A 17,194-nucleotide genomic window follows, 5' to 3' on the forward strand; every position below is an offset into this window, starting at 1 on the left:
CTTGGGTTGTAATGAAATTGAATGAAATTTATTTTACGAGCCTAGGGACTAAATAGTAAAATGTTGAAAAGTTAGGGGCAAAAATGTAAATTTTTTCATAATGTGTTTTTGGGCTGAATTGAATAATGTGATGATTAAATAAGTTAAATATGGTATTATAGATCAAGAAAAATGAAGTTTAGGTCTAGATCGGGGGAAAAACAAAGTAACCGACGAATAGATCCTTTTGGTTGTTTTTGTAACCAAGGTAAGTTCGTATATTAAATAAGCTTTACTTTAAATGTGTTGAAATGTTTAATTTATGCATGAATTGTGTAATCGACCTTACGGACACATTTGATGATGATTTGGCAAGTAAGAAATCCCAAACGAACCTTAGGAATAGATTAGGATACAAGTGACATGTCACTAGGGGTTTATGTTATGTGATCTGTGTGCTAGTCCTGTACGTCCTACTGGTGGCTAAGTATACCGACATATGTTACGGTTACTTGACAGCTTGTGTGAGCAACACCGAGTAGCTACGTCTTAACTGACAGCTTGTGTGAGAAGACCCGTTAATGGCTCGAGAGTGAACATTTATGTGTTATGAGATAGACGTAGCAATGGCTACATATGTGACCCCTTGTGTGCAGGGTTTCTCGAGTATCTGAATTTATTATTCTGAGTGGTTCATTGGGTGTAACAATGATGAGACCAAGTATGAATTATTACGAGATGGTACAGGTATGTATTTAAAGCTTGTGATTATTAATTTGTGGAATGACGATGTCAAGGTAAGTTGTGATGGAAGTGAATTATGATCATGAGATTTTGGTAAATTGCATTATCTTATGTTAAATTACTTGCACATTAATGTATGGTAAGGTTAGCTTATTTCTTTCATACGAGCTTACTAAGCTATATAGCTTACTCCGTTTTATTTTCCATGTTTTATAGTGTCACCAAGCTAGCTCGGATTGGAGATCGTCAAAGATCGTATCACATTATCGAACTATTACTTTGGGTACCGATGATTTTAAACATTTTGAGAATATGGCATGTACAAAGACTTAGTCATTTTGTTATATGTGTCATTATGATTTGGCCAAATGTATTGGCTTGAAATTGTTAAGGGCTTGATGTGGTGTTTGGCCATGTAACTTGGCTTATTTTGGTTGAATTTGTTGTAAGCTTATATATATATATATATATATATATATATATATATATGTATGTATACACATACGTGTGCAACTATCTCTTGTGTGATGTGGTTTGTAAATGCCAGATAAATGGTTGAATGTGGCTTAATGGGTTTGTTGTTGAATGGTTAAGGTTGGCTCATTGGTATGCTAGGAAAACTAAGTAAAATTATACATGTTATTGGTAGCCATGTTGAAACTTGTAGCATGTGATTTGGTTTAGTAAAATATGACGTTGTAAATATGTTGAGTGTGGATAATGGAATGACATGAATTAGCCTTGTTTGTTGATGTATTGGTTGACCAAGTGTGCTATGAATTATGCCTTGAGCTTGTGCATATGTAGGAGTAAATAAGGGTGACAAATGGCTTGGTAAATAGCTTTTATTTTGTCCACACAGGTAGGCACACAGGCGTGTATCTAGGTCATGTGTGACACACGGCTTACCCCATGGGCATGTGCTTCAGTCAAGTGTCTCCTGCACCTTAATTTTGAGAAATAGAGTGCTTAGAATTGAGCACATAAGTAGAAACACCGGCGTGTGTCTCAGCCGTGTGAGGGACACAGCCTCAAGCATGGGCGTGTGTTTCAATCGTGTGAAGTCTGCACCTATTTTATGAAAATTTAATTAACCACAGGGCCTAGCACATGGACGTATGATTTGGCTGTGTGACCTCAATTTGTTCATGCTTTGTAAAACAGTGAGTTATACAGGTTAGTGACACGGGTGTGTGTGACCACACGGCTTGCCCACACGAGCGTGTCCCAAACCACACCGGTGTGTGACCCCTATTCATAGAAAATATTTTCTAAGTTTTATAAAAATTTCTCGAGTTGTCGATTTAGTCCTGAACCACATCCAAAGCATGTTTTGGGTCTCGTAGGCTCGTATTAGGACTTTATGATTGAATGCGAATGGTTTTAATTTGGTCAAAAATTTGTGACTCGAAATTGTATGGTTGCTTGCGATGTAAGTCCGGTAATGCCTCGTATCCTATTCTGGCGTTGAATACGGGTAAGGGGTGTTACAAGATAAGGAACCGAAAGTTGGTGCGTTAGGTGTAAGACTTCTGTAGTATGTAGCATCATTCACAATAGTGGAATTCATGGCTCGAAACATTGGCAAATGATATCCTCTCATTGGCATTACATTGTTTATGAAAAGTAAACATGGTCATAGATATTTCGTCTTTGTAATGAATAACTTAATTACTATTCAATAGTAATTGACTTTTCATGAAAGAAGATGTAATGGTTACCATGAGATAAAATATGATCATATTGGGAGAACAGGTATTATCTCGGCAAGATCAAGAATATCCTATGAGGGTAACGCAGTTACGACAATGTCATTGGATGAGCATTGAGTAGTTGCTTTGGTAATTGTATGTCGTTAGGGAGAGCTTAGTCACGATACTATAGTGGAATGACTTCATGACTAAATGAGTGTATAATTAATTAGAAAAACGCTGGAACTTAATTATAAATCATTTGATCTCTAATTACACATGTCCAATATTTGTAGCAATACTCACACTATTGACATTTACATGTTGGGAGGCGGTCAATGACCAATTGGTCACAGCTTACCCTCCCATCCTTATGTTTTCTTACAACAACCATCTTTTAAAATTTCAAACCGATGTTGCTATTATGTCAAGTGGCACCACAAAAGAAAAGTATTTTTCATACCCATATATTATTTGTACTGTATTTAGGAGAAAATACATAAGTTTTTTAATTCCAAACCGATGTTGTCAATGTATCAGGCGACACTTAAAAAATATTTTTTTGAACAGAATGATTGATTGATCATTGGGGGAGAGTTTAGGGTGGTGCGCTTGACAAGTTGGTGGCACCCAATGGCACTGTAAAAAACACCCAATTTTCATCAATAATCACACCCTATATCATTTTCGTAATTAATTTTTATATTATTTTGATAAAAATCCCGAATTATAACAAATTAAAATTTTAGTAGTCATAATTCAATTATATATATTTTATATATTTTGTCAATCCAACAATCAATGTTTTACATACACTCCACCTCGATAAAGATCACTACATAAAGCAAATTTTGGATCTTGATCCCAATGTTTCTTTTTTATGGGAAATGAGATTGACTTTGATGAGATTAAAATTAGAAAATTAGTTACTATTGCATTAAAATTGAGTATTGTCGCAATGAGATTAAAAATTATAGTGTGATGTGTATTTGGGTTACATCATAGTGGTGACAATGAGATAAAAGTAGAAAATAACCATTAAAGACATTAAATTAAGTGTATATATAATAAAAATAATTAAAATCATATTTATATTAAATATTATATTTATATTAATGTTAAATGATAGTAAAAAGATATTGAAGCGCTTAAACATTAGACACATTAATTTAAAATGAATTTATAATTTAACAAATTAATTAATATTTTATTTTCTAAAGGTTTGCAATTCTAGAAACATGTAACTTAATAACCTACACTTAGGAGTTTACTTATTCATCATTATCTATTACTTTGTTTTGAATTAACTATACTATGTTTTCCATTCTAATTATTTATTAGAAGTCCCCCCCATAAACATATCACAGTTCCTCTGATAGAATTTAATGTAAAAGTCTAAAACCCACTCAGTCATATCAATTCCCAACCATGGCAAATCTCATCGTTGGTTCCAACAAAAGCTATAGTTTACTGTTTAAATATTCCTCTAGTCATTGGTTAGATTTGAAGGGAAAAAAAGAAAGAGCCAAAAAGCCAAAAAAAATCCGACCAAAACCGTCCTTTCTTTAACCTTGACTTCTTGTCTGTATTTCCTCTCTCCTTTTAGGGTGCAAATAAGTTGGCGAGCATTTAATAATACCCATCTTTTCTGTGACAAACACAAGGCAATTCATAGTTACTGATAAGCTCCTCCTTAGCCCTTTGTTTGTAAACATGAGGCCAAAGATCTATCTGTTTGGAGACTCTATCACGGAGGAGTCTTTCGGTGATGGCGGTTGGGGCGCTTCTCTTGCCAACCATTTCTCTCGCACGGTACATATAGTTTCTTTTCTTTTTTTCTTTTTTTTTGAGTGGGCAGTGTTTGTGTTGTTTTATTTCTATGGTATTAAAGAGATTTTGAAAGTGGGTTTGGTGGTTTAATATTTACAGGTAGATGTGGTGCTGAGAGGGTACAGTGGATACAATACAAGATGGGCGTTGAAGGTAGTTGATAGGGTATTTCCAGAGGCGGAAAGCTCTGGTGCGGCGGCGCCAGTTGCAGTAACGGTGTTCTTTGGAGCTAACGACGCTTGCCTTCCCGATAGATACGGTGCTTTCCAACACGTGCCACTTGATGAGTACAAGCGGAATCTCCACTCTATCGTCGCCTCTCTCAAGGTCAAGCTTCCGTCCTTCACCTCTTTAATCTACACTACTATAAAATTTGCTAACACTTATCCATAAAATCTGAACAGTCTCCTTGGGTATAATTAATCCGAAATAATATTTTAGTGGAGAAAAATATTAAAATAATATTCACTAAAATTATAAAATTTAGTCCCTATTATCTATAGTAATTAGAATTAAAATCTTCGCTTGTCATCGTAAATATCTCCATCACTATTATATTTGTGACAACTGATACGAAATCATCACAATTATTCAATATTTTTGTGATCAAATTTTTGACACAAATTTTAAGCAATTGTATAAAAATAAATGGTCATAGGTAATCAATTTTTTACTAAAGTTTTGATACTAAAACAAAATTGAATCATCAAAATTATTAAATTTTTGTAACTAAAATGTTGAAAATAATATTGTAAGCAATTGTAACAAAATTAAATGCTTTTAATTATTCAACTTTTGTGACTGAATTTTGTACACTAAAATGGTAAGTAATTATGACAAATTAAATGGTCATAATTATTAAATTTGTTTGTGACCAAAGTTTTTACGTTAATATCATAAGCAATTGTGATAAAATTAAATTGTTATAATAATTATTTCTATTGTAGAAATTATTTTTATTTTAAAATAATTTTTTCCACAAAAGTTGTCACAATAACTAATATTCTTGTGAGAATACTGCTACGAATAATTATTAAAAAATTGTTGTCACTCATGTTTAGGGCAAAGTTAGAAAATTTTTTAAAGAGACCGGATGAAATTTTAATTTTTATAGTTTATATCTTTATAATTTATAAATGATTAAATTAAATTTTATAATTTTAAAGGGTCAAAGTGGAATTTTATCTTTATTAATTTAAATTTTTAAAAAATTTAAAGACCTAAAAAAATTTTATATTTTAGGAGAGGCTGGGACCCACGCCAGCCAACCACCCCGGCTTCGCCCTTGCTCATGTTATTTTATTAGTGGCAAAGGCCTCTTCTTTAACATGTATTAAAATAATATCTCATAAATTATATAATAATCAAATTTAGTTCGAAATTAAATCAACATTTTATGATAAAGCCTTAAAAAATAGGTTTCAAAGTATAGAAAGGAATTTGTACTAACCCTTGATTTTGACTTATTTTGGTCTATTTAAATCTTTGTTTTTAGACCTTGTTACGCCTAGTTTGATTTTGAACTTTAAGGCATGTTAGACCTTTGGACTTTAAAGCATAATTAGGATATTAAACTTTAATTTTTAATTTAAGCCTTTAGATCTAAATTTTAAATTGGGCTTCTATTCACAAAAAAGAAAGAAATTTAGCTTCTGAATTTTTATTGTATATTCATAAATAATAAAATAAAATTACAAAAGGGAAAAAAAATTAAAAATTGACACACAACATTGAACCACTTGTGCCATGCCTGAATATCAATTTGCCACCAACCCCTGCTGCCTGCCTACATCCCTAATTCAATCATGTCATTTGCCCACCCTCGTTGGTTATATCGACTGCCTTATCGCCTACTTGAATCCCCCACCCTTATAAGCAGAATAGAGAACCGAAAATAGAAGCAATCATATAGAGATATCAAATCCGTGACACCCCGAAGACTTATTAAAAACCAAACGAAATTTATATTTTAAATTTATTTAATCTGTGGCACCTCAAAGACTTAAAAACCATTTATTATTATTTTTAAAATTATTTAATCTTTGAATCATGGATTCTACAAAGAAATTTATTGAAAAATATAATATTAATTACTATACTAATCAATAAGAGTTGAAACCAGATAAATAACATAAAATTAAATGACTATGTTATGATGGCATTAACAGATAACAGAAATTCAACTTCACTAAAATGGTAAAATATTGAAGGATTGAAACAGAATTACCACAAAAGCTTAAAATTAACCCAAGAGAAAAATAACAAAAAATTAGTGTGAAAGCTGGGCAAGTTCTTCCAAACGCCATGAACTTTTAACTTTTTACATATTATTAAGCTATTATTTCATTAAATCTTAAAAGAAGAAAGGAAAAGAAAACCTCAATGCAAACATAAAAATATATATAAGATTTAAACCGTTTAAATAAAATCATGGAAAATAACAAAATACTATAAGAAAAACATGAAATAATTAAATATTTTATTTTCAAATAATCAATCCACGATATAGAAAAAAAAATGACAACTTACAATTTGAAATATCAATAAAGATGGCTCAAAGCTAGTATTTCTTTCAAACTGCCCACACTCCGTTCGAAGATATTTTAAACCCCTCACTTTCATTTCATTTTTTTAATAACAGCATAATTTTTTTTTAATAATCTCATTATATATTTTGATTATTATCTATTTTTATACAATACTTAAAATTATTTGTAACCCTTCCCTAATCCATAAATAGAAGAATAATGCGTTTTAACGCACTCGAACACACGTCCTCTTACATTGCCAACAATATCCATACCAATCGAGTTAAGACTCAATCGACAACTATCCCCATTTGTTATCAAATTCGTAGGTGTGTGGAAACCACATATTTAGAACATATGTGTGGTTTTAAAAATAACATCCAATAAATAATAAAACATATAATTTGAAACTAATAATAATCATGACGATATGCAAAATGTATGAAATTAAAATAAAAGAAAATTAGTTTAAATTGGGAGTGAAAAATTAAATAGGTAAATACATTTACTAAAAAAAGATAAATACAGGAGATTAAGAATATTAAATGCAATCCAATTGCTTTCTAACTTGTATAGTTATTTTTCTATAGCATGTTAAAATGTCATCATGTTAGAAAGCATTAAAATATTTCATAAGTCCTTGTACTCTTCAAAAATTTAGAATTTAGTCTTTACAATTTTTTTTTAAAATTTAGACCTACTTTTTAGATTTTAAATTTCAAGTTCAATGGTTAACAATGTTAAAATTATTTTGTTAAAATTAAGTACATTACATGGTTTTTTTTTTAGTTACATGACTACCAAGTAATTTTTGTTTCCATTTCAAAGTTTCCCATTAATAAATTTAACAAAAAGAAGTTGCACTAACAACAATACCTAAATTTTGAAAATTGAAAAATAGAGGGACTAATTTCTTAAAAATAAAAGTACTATGGTTAAATTCCAAATTTGTGAAGATTACGTGAACTTATGACATATCTTAACCTTTAACATATTATCAAGATGTTATCATGTTGGTGAAAGAAAAATTCAACATTAAAATTAGAGTTATAAAATGTTTATTTAACAATTGAATCATAGGTAAAGTGGTAATTTATTTAAAAACAAATTCTCATTAATCTTAAGTTGGTGTTAAATTGACTTGTGACACCAACCTAGGTAACAAATGAATCATATGCAAAGTTCAGATTTTATGCATGTTAATAACATGGGTTCAAATCTCTTGGTTTCATTAAAAAAGCAAAAGAAGAAAAATACCCTAGTAATAATATAACTTATTTCAAATATGTAAGGGCAGTTTAATAATTTTTTAAACCGAATTGATATCTAGTCGACTCGTGACTTTAACTCAATCAAGAGTTTAAATAATGACATAGATACAAATGATGAAATAGGTTGTGTATTAATATTAGCATTTTTTTATAATGAAAAAATTTGTATGGTGGCAATAATAATTAATAATAGTGACATGATATGTTATCACTATTACATCAATTCTCAACAAAAAAAAAAACTGGAAGGCAATTTGTATGGCCACAATAATAATTAATAATAGTGATTTTATATGATGTCACTATTACATCATTTCTCGAGGAAAAAAAAATTTGGACGCAATTTGAACATTTTATTAGTGACAAATTGGTATTGACAAATAGATTTGGTCATAAGTATAAACTTATGGTAGGGATTTACTTGTGAAGTAATTTAAACAATCATAATTACATCATTATAGAAAATAAAATTATAGTGAAAAATTATCATTATAATAATAATTAATAATAATAGTGATTACTAGATATGTTATTACTATTACAATGTATTTAGTAATAATTATACACTTATAGTTATGATTTACTTGTGAAGTAATTAAATATTAATAATAGTGACAATATATATGTTGTCACTATTATATAATTTCTTGAGGAGAAAACTTCATGCTAATATTTAACATTTCATTAGTGACAAATTGATAGTGACCAATGAATTTGGTAACAATTTTACACTTGTAGTGGCTATTTATTTGTGATATAAATTTATATTATGACAATTACATCATTATAAAAAGTAAACTTTATCGCAACGAAAAATTTTATCATCACAAGAATGGTGAACAGTAGTAGTATTATATTTCTCACTATTACACTATTTCTTGGGAAATAGAACTTCACGCCAATATTTAACATTTCTTAAGTGATGATTTGATAGTAAGCAACATATTTGGTAATAATTATACACTTATAGAGACAATTTTACTTGTGACATAATTTAAATCGTCACAATTATTGTTATAATAGTAATCAAATATTAATGACTCACAATTATTCATTTTACTAGTGTCACAAATAATCAACTATTTGTGATGAAAATCTTTATTGCCACAACTATATCAATACTAAAAATCTTAATTGTTGTAGTGTCTCCTTTTATTTATAATATGATAATTGCTTTATATATATATTTAGGTAAACAGATATATAAATTAACAAGTTCCACAAAATATAAGATAATTATTTTATACATCTTTAATGAAATTTTAAAAATCTCATCAAATAATTATTTAAAAATGATAGAAAAATAAATAAATAGATGAGATGTGGGTAATATTTTAACTCACTCATGAATTTTATTTTATTTTAAAAGTAACCTCATCTAGTAATAATAAAAATTATATTACAATTCATAAATTTATTTATCAAAATATGCAATTTTTTACTTGAAAATGATTTTTTTATATATAATGCTTATTTCTATCAAAACCCTTAATCTTTAAATTGGAGAAAAATATGTTTAAACGTGCCTAGATTTATGTGTTTAAATCCGTGTTCTTTTTATTGTAATTGTAACAATACTAACTAAATTAAAACTCGATCGATTACTTTAAAGAAAGTGATAGTATACGTGAAAAAATATCATAAACAAAATTTCTGTTCATAAATTATATTGATCATATTAGTTTACTGAATTTTCAAGCTAGGATTGGAATTTGGGCGGTGGGATTGTGCTACTCTTTGTTTTCTTGTGTGTGTTTTATTTTTAAATTATTTAAAAACCCTATAGGTAAGGTAGAAGGGATGATATATATTTCAATTTTTTATATATTATCGTAAACTTATACATCACCCTTTTAACTTTGTGAAATCTAAATACTATGGAATATTTCTTCTCCTTTATATGATTTTAATATTGGGAACGCACATGGCATATGTCACCCTTTATTATATTTGGTAGAAAGCATGATCAGCCTCAAGCATTTTGGTTGGGAAAGTGGATCTCCGAATATCCAAAAAGCAAGGGATGAAGTGTGGGTGGGTAAGGCCCAGTTGTCGCTATTCTTGTTCGCCACTTGGCTATTATGAATATCCCTTGTTTAATTTCCTTTTCAATTACTGCCTATAGGCTATACCCAGCTACTAGTGTCACGGGGCTAGACCTTTCGTCTCGCAATCCGTACGGCCTTAGGCGATTCGCTCGTTCAAACTCGCCTAAGTCAGCCTTTACTCGAATGAGGATTCCTTAAGAACTCCTCCAAGGCACCAACTCGTACAGCGGAAGCAAACTTGTGCCAAAAGAAGCTTATAAGAACAACAGAAAGCCACAGAAAAGATCGCACACAAGGTGTTTGAGTAAATGCTCTCAGAACTCTATTACTTTTAAGAATTCTCAAATACAATGGATGATCTACAAGTGAGGGGAGGCTCTCTATTTATACTTGAGCTCTCCCAAAACCGACGGACAAGATACATTTACATCGACGGATGAGATTAACCATATCCCATGATTTAAGAGATTTATAAGATATTGCCAAATCAAATCCTATCTAATCTTACAAGATATGATTCTCTCTATCTTTGAAGATTAGTTACCATAGTTGCCTAAGTTGTCATATCTTCGCTATCGGGCCAACCAGGCTTTAATTTGATAGGCTTCTTTATCAGTTTCTTGAATCGGGCCAGCTCTCGTGGGCTAAATGATCCCCATCTTATCGACAGACCTCCTTGGGGCGCATCTTGTGCCATGGTCACGGGCCTTGCACTCTGACCCGTGACATTCTCCCCAACCCATTCTCGCAACGTCCTCGTTGCGACTTTCGAATGGCACTGACTTGATTCACCATGGATCCCTCTCGTTGCCTTGGCTTCCTCCTTACTCGCTTCCCAATCGGGTTGTCCCTTCTTCTGGACTTTTTGCCTCTGCTTCCGTCTCCTCTTATGTTGAACCGTCGCACTCGTTGGTACATCTCGTTGGCAAGAAGTCTCCGTAGTAACTTGCCCCAATTTTGACTTGTTTCCTTTTGAACCGTCTTGATTCTCACACCTTGGCTTCGTGTTGCCCATAGTCCCTCGGCTTCCTTGCTTATAAACTTTGAAAGGGCCCTTACGACCTTGCCAAGCCAACAAGTTAGAATTTAAAACACTATCAAAGTGTTCGCAATGTACCTTACTCACAGCATTTACTCGTCCTGACTGTTTCTGCATCGCTTCTTTTCCCTCAAAGTCCGATGTACCACCCACCTTTCCCATAGGTGTCGGCTCCACAGTCGAATCTGCAGGCTTCATATCAATCGCTTGCGCCACTAACACTTCCGAATGGCTTTTCGTAACATCCCGTTCTATCGAGTCAATGTTCCTCCCATACGAAACATCCTCGACTAGTTGGATTGACGACAAAACCTTTGTCCCAACCTTCATATCTCGATACACTGGCACAACAATCTTTGATAATGGACCAGTGATAATATGAATTTGATCGGCCCATGGATACAGAACCGTCTGAATCCTGTCAAGAAAGTTTAAGCCAAGCACATAATCGTAATCATCTAGTTGGATTACCTCAAATTCTTCCTTGCCCTTCCATTCGCCGATTTGTAGTTCCACCTCACGAACTACTCCGACAGTTGGGCCCTCCTCAGAATTTATCGTCTTGATCTTCTAATTCAATTTCTTAATTGAGAGACCAAGTTTCTTCGCAGCCTTCTCCGATATGAATAAATCCGATGCTCCCGTATCAATCAGAGCACTCCCATTTCGACCTGCAATGTTGATGTCTACGAACATCAACCCTTCCCTACCATTCCTTTTCTTCGGGAAGAGAATCATCGAATTGACTCTCGATGCCTTTTTCTCAATCGGCTTTTCCTCTTCCGGCTCATCACTCTTCTTGATTGCCGTAAACGTAGATACTTTTGGGCAGTCCCTCTTCATGTGCGGTCCATTACAAAAGTAGCACCTCAACTTTCCCCTCTTTTCTTTCGGGCTATTGGGTCTTCTTTTCCCATTTCGTGGTTTCCTATTACCACCATCGCTGCCACTACTGCTGCCATAATAGCTATGTCCCTCTTCATCTTACTCATGGTGCCCACCATTGCCCCTCCCATTGGGCTTGGAAGATTTGAACCTGTCTTTTCTTGAAACAAGTTCCACTAGGGACTCTGCCACCAGCATGGCATTGGTTAGTTCTTGAAATCCATGACGTTGCAATTCTTGCTTCGCCCATGGTTTCAGCCCATCCGTAAAAGAGAAAAATGCCTCATTTTCGCTCAAATCTGAAATTTGAAGCATGAGTTCACTGAACTCCCACACATACTCCCTAACCGTGCCTCGTTGAGTAAGCCGCCGCAACTTTGCTCGAGCTTCATTCTCAGCATATTCGGGGTAAAACTGTGCCTTAAACTCCTTTTGGAACTCCTCCCAAGTCCCAATCTCGGTCCCACCACATTTCACATCAGTGGACCTACGTCGCCACCATAACAAAGCAACCTCAGTAAAATACATAGCAACAGTGTTTACCTTTGTGACATCATCCTCGATGCCCATCGCATGGAAGTATTGCTCCATGGCCCAAAGAAAATTGTCCACCTCACTTGCGGACCTTGCCCCTTTAAACGCTTTCGGTTTGGGCACATCCATTGCTTGTTGCTTCGGCATCGAAGCCAACATCCCACTACCTATGCCAGCCTTGAAAACCTTGAGCTCCCCCTTAAGCTCATTGATCATCTCGAGGTCCCCCTTAAGCTCGCTGATCTCCTCCTTCAACGCTGTTACCATAGCCTCGAGAGCATCATCCTTCCTAGCCAGCTTAATTTCCGAGGAACCAATAGTATCCAACACATATTCCTTAAGTTGCTCTTGCATAGTTTGCAACCCATCATGAACACTATCACCGACATCATCAATCTTCTCTTTGACATCCCCCATGGATTCCTCGAGAGTGACGACTCGATCCTCCAAAGCCGACAACAAGTCCCGTGATCGACTTACTTTCCTGGCCCTTCCTCGGGTCTCCATTGGCTCATTCTGCCCAACGACTTCTTTCGACATCCCAACAGTGCCTTCGAACCAACAGCTCGGATACCACTTGTCATGGGGCTAGACCTTTCGTTTCGTAATCCGTGCGGCCTTAGGCGATTCGCTTGTTCAAACTCGCCCAAGTCAGCCTTTACTCGAATGAGGATTCCTTAAGATCTCCTCCAAGGCACCAACTCGTACAGCGGAAGCAAACTTGTGCCAAAAGAAGCTTATACGAACAACAGAAAGCCACAGAAAAGATCGTACAAAAGGTGTTTGAGTAAATACTCTCAGAACTCTATTACTTTTAAGAATTCTCAAATACAATGGATGAGCTACAAGTGAGGGGGAGGCTCTCTATTTATACTTGAGCTCTCCCAAAACCGACGGACAAGATACATTTACATCGACGGATGAGATTAACCATATCCCATGATTTAAGGGATTTACAAGATATTGCGAAATCAAATCCTATCTAATCTTACAAGATATGATTCTCTCTATCTTTGAAGATTAGTTACCATAGTTGCCTAAGTTGCCATATCTTCGCTATCGGGCCAACCAGGCTTCAATTTGACAGGCTTCTCTATCAGTTACTTGAATCGAGCCAGATCTCGTGGGCTAAATGATCCCCATCTTATCGATAGACCTCCATGTGGCACATCTTGTGCCATGGTCACGGGCCTTGCACTCTGACCCGTGACACTAGTCTAAATTTCTATAAGGATTGGTACCTTTATTCAGTCAAAGAAAGGCAATAATTTCTGGAGGTCCAAAGATCACTTTAGGGAAACTTTTTTAAATTAAATATTTACTTAATATCATAGGCATAAGGGCTAAGGGTAGATACGGTTGCAGTTATAGTGGTCCTTCTCTTAGTTGGATTGGAAGGAAGTCCCTTGTGTGCATGCATATATTTCTAGAATGTTTATGTTGAGACAAATATTCATACGCCCTTTGTTATTATGGTTCCACTTTTGTGCTTCTCGAGAAGTAAAGTTGGGCCATTGATATAAAGGATTATATGATGGGAAGCTACCAGAGTTGAATATTTTAATTTGCTTTCAATGATTATGAAAGAAGGTAAGTTTACTTATCAAGCATTACAGCCTTTTTCTATTTGTTTTTAGTTTCTTTTTCAATGCTAGGTACTTGGATTATTTAGCGGATTAGCTTTCTAAATCAAACATATGGCTGCTCAACAAATCATTTATGTGGGAACAGTTAATATAATCTCTTGTATTTACATTTTCTTTTTCGTCCTTCTGGGCCAAAGTTATAAGGATATACAGCGGTTATCATGGATTTCATATAATATATAGTATATAAATATATATGGTATGTATATTATTTGCTGGTTCTGCTCATAGACTGTGCTCTTCTGTTTTGTGGTCTCAGAAGCGGTGGCCAAGTACTTTGATTCTCCTAATTACACCTCCTCCAATTGATGAAGTTCAACGCATTAGGTATTGTCCAACATTTTCTATTTACTTTTGCCTTTTAGATTCCATTGCGCCTTATGATCTCTATTATACATGCTTAAACTGGTGTTAAACCCTAGATATCCTTACGTTGAGAATCCATTGGGTTTGCCGGAGAGGACAAATGAAGCTGCCGGGGCTTTTGCCAAGGCATGTGTTGAAACTGCTGGGGAATGTGGAATTTCAGTGGTAGATCTCTGGACCAGGATGCAGCACTATCCTGATTGGCGCAATGCTTTTCTTAGGTATCTCACACTTTTCGGGTTTTAATAATTTAGATGCCTACTTTTCATGCATATATATATATATATATGAATTTTGCTGAAATAACATAATCCCACATCTAAAAAATATAAGATTGTGGAGAGTTTATTATTATAAATAGGGGTTGCTTCTCGATGTCCATGAAACCAACTAAAAATACAACAAAGGCAAGTGCACTTAGCGATAAATAGTATAGTTATGGTGAATAAAGATATCGCTCTCAGACTAAAAGTACTAGCAATTACTATCTTTCTATTATTTAATCGACAAATTGAAGTGATTGAGTTAAACTAAAATTAACTAAATTAATTAAATAAGAACTCAACAAAGAATAAATCAGAGAAATAATCGAATAATAACCAAGAAGTGAAATAATACTCAGCAAAGAAGCCAACTAGACTGCATCTGTCATTATCAATTTGAATTAAACAATTTATTCATTTAATATCCTGATTTGTAGAAATCCCTAAATTATGCTAATATCTCTCTTTAAAACTAAAAACAACTGACTCTAGGTTGATTAATTTCTAATTAAAACTCCAATTATCACATTAACTAGATCTACAAATTCTCCTATTATATTAGACTCTAATCCAGTAGATTTATATTGTCCTATTTCTAGAATTGCATGTAACTCCACACAATTATGCTAGTTTTACTCTTAAATAGGGTCTATTCCTCTTTTGAATTAAGCACATTAAATATGAAATAATAATCCAAAAATATTAAATCAAGAATTAAGCACACATAGCCGAGAACAATATTCAAGTATTTATTGCGTAAAACATAAATCAAAAGACAATTCATCATAGGGTTCATCTCCCCTAGGTATTTAGAAAATTAGTTCATAATGGCGAATAAAAACATTTCAAAGTTAGTATAACCACAAGAAGTAATCAACTTTCCCTTTTCGCTCACGGTTGATTTGGATTTTGGAGTTGGAGCTCCTCTCTCTCGTTATCGATATCACCTCCAATATAAGATTTGAGTCTATGACTATTTACCTTAAATGTGTCATATTCTGGATGTGTTACCTCCATTGAACTATAGAGAAAAACAATTTTTACCATATAAGGACCTAACCATCTCGATTTTAGCTTTCCCAAAAACAATTCGAGCCTTGAATTATATAAAAGCCGTGAATTGTTTGGGCTGCTTTAAACGAGCATCGTGGTATTTTTTAGTTGCTTCTTTGTATAATTTTGAGCTATCGTAAGCATTTGCTTGCCATTCATCAAAATCATTTAGTTGCAATAGTCTCTTATCACCTGCAAGTTTAGGATCGAAATTCAAAAATTTTATTGCCCAAAATGCTTTATGTTCGAGTTCTAGTGGTATGTGACAGCTCTTCCCATGAACAAGTCTGTAGGGGGATGTTCGTAGGGATGTTTTATACGTAGTCTTATAAGCCCATAAAGCATCATCTAATTTTAAAGCCCAATCCTTCCTATTTGTCTCTATATTTTTTTATAGTTTTTTTTGGGATGCGTTTCAATTCTCGGTTCAACAGTTTAACTTGCCCACTAGCTTGAGGTTGATAAGGGGTAGCCGTTCTATTATGTACACCGTATTTCTTAAGAATCTTATCAAATTGAGTGTTACAGAATTGTGTACCCTTATCGCTAATGATTTCTTGAGGTGTTCCAAAACAAGTAAATAGTTTCTTAATAAATCTAATGACCACCCCAGCATCATTAGTTTGTAAAGCTTGAGCTTCAACCCATTTTGATACATAATTGACCGCTACCAATATGTATTTATTACCATAAAAAATAGGAAATGGTCTCATGAAATCAATACCTTAAATGTCAAAAATTTCACAAGAAAACATGTAAATTTGTGGCATTTCATCACGTTTGGAAATATTACTTGTTTCTTGGTATCTATCACAAGAAGCAATATACCTGTTAGCATCTTTGAACAACGTGGGCCAATAAAAACTTGATTCAAGTGCTTTATGTGCTGTCCTAATCCTACTGTAATGTCCTCCTGTCAGTCTCGAATGAAAATGGTCTAAAATTTTATTCGCTTCTGGTTTCACACCTTCAAATTACCTCTTCTGCACACACACGAAAAAGAAAAGGATCTTCCCAAAAATATTTTTTCACATTAGTAAAGAATCGCTTCTTTTGATGATGAGTCAACCTTTTTGGTAAGATGTTAGCAACCAAATAAGTCACGAGATTTACAAGCCAAGGGCTTTCAGAATCAGTTACCGTAAAGAGTCGTTCTTCTGGAAATAAGTCATTTATCTCATTCTCATTAAGGTGCTCAAGATAAGGATTCTTGAGCCTTGAGAGGTGGTCTGCTGCAAGATTTTCAACCCATTTCTTATCTTTAATTTCCAAATCAAATTCATGGAATAATAAAATCCACCTCATAAGTCAAGGTTT

General features: G+C 33.6%; 1 protein-coding gene across 2 annotated transcripts in view; it reads left to right on the forward strand.

Annotated features, from left to right (window-relative positions):
* Positions 1–3,757: 3,757 nt before the first annotated feature.
* The window catches only part of LOC108486171 (GDSL esterase/lipase At5g45920-like), a 48,949-nt gene continuing 35,512 nt past the window's right edge, over positions 3,758–17,194 (forward strand). The window contains exons 1-4 of one of the 2 annotated variants that reach the window (XM_053030023.1): positions 3,758–4,226; positions 4,344–4,571; positions 14,455–14,522; positions 14,618–14,782. In XM_053030023.1, the coding sequence (XP_052885983.1) occupies positions 4,128–4,226; positions 4,344–4,571; positions 14,455–14,522; positions 14,618–14,782 (560 nt within the window). In that variant the 5' untranslated portion in view covers positions 3,758–4,127. The remainder of the gene's footprint in view (positions 4,227–4,343; positions 4,572–14,454; positions 14,523–14,617; positions 14,783–17,194) is intronic. The other variant, XM_017790057.2, reaches the window with a different exon arrangement.

Source organism: Gossypium arboreum, chromosome 6 (assembly GCF_025698485.1).
Source record: "Gossypium arboreum isolate Shixiya-1 chromosome 6, ASM2569848v2, whole genome shotgun sequence".
NCBI classification, from domain to species: domain Eukaryota; kingdom Viridiplantae; phylum Streptophyta; class Magnoliopsida; order Malvales; family Malvaceae; genus Gossypium; species Gossypium arboreum.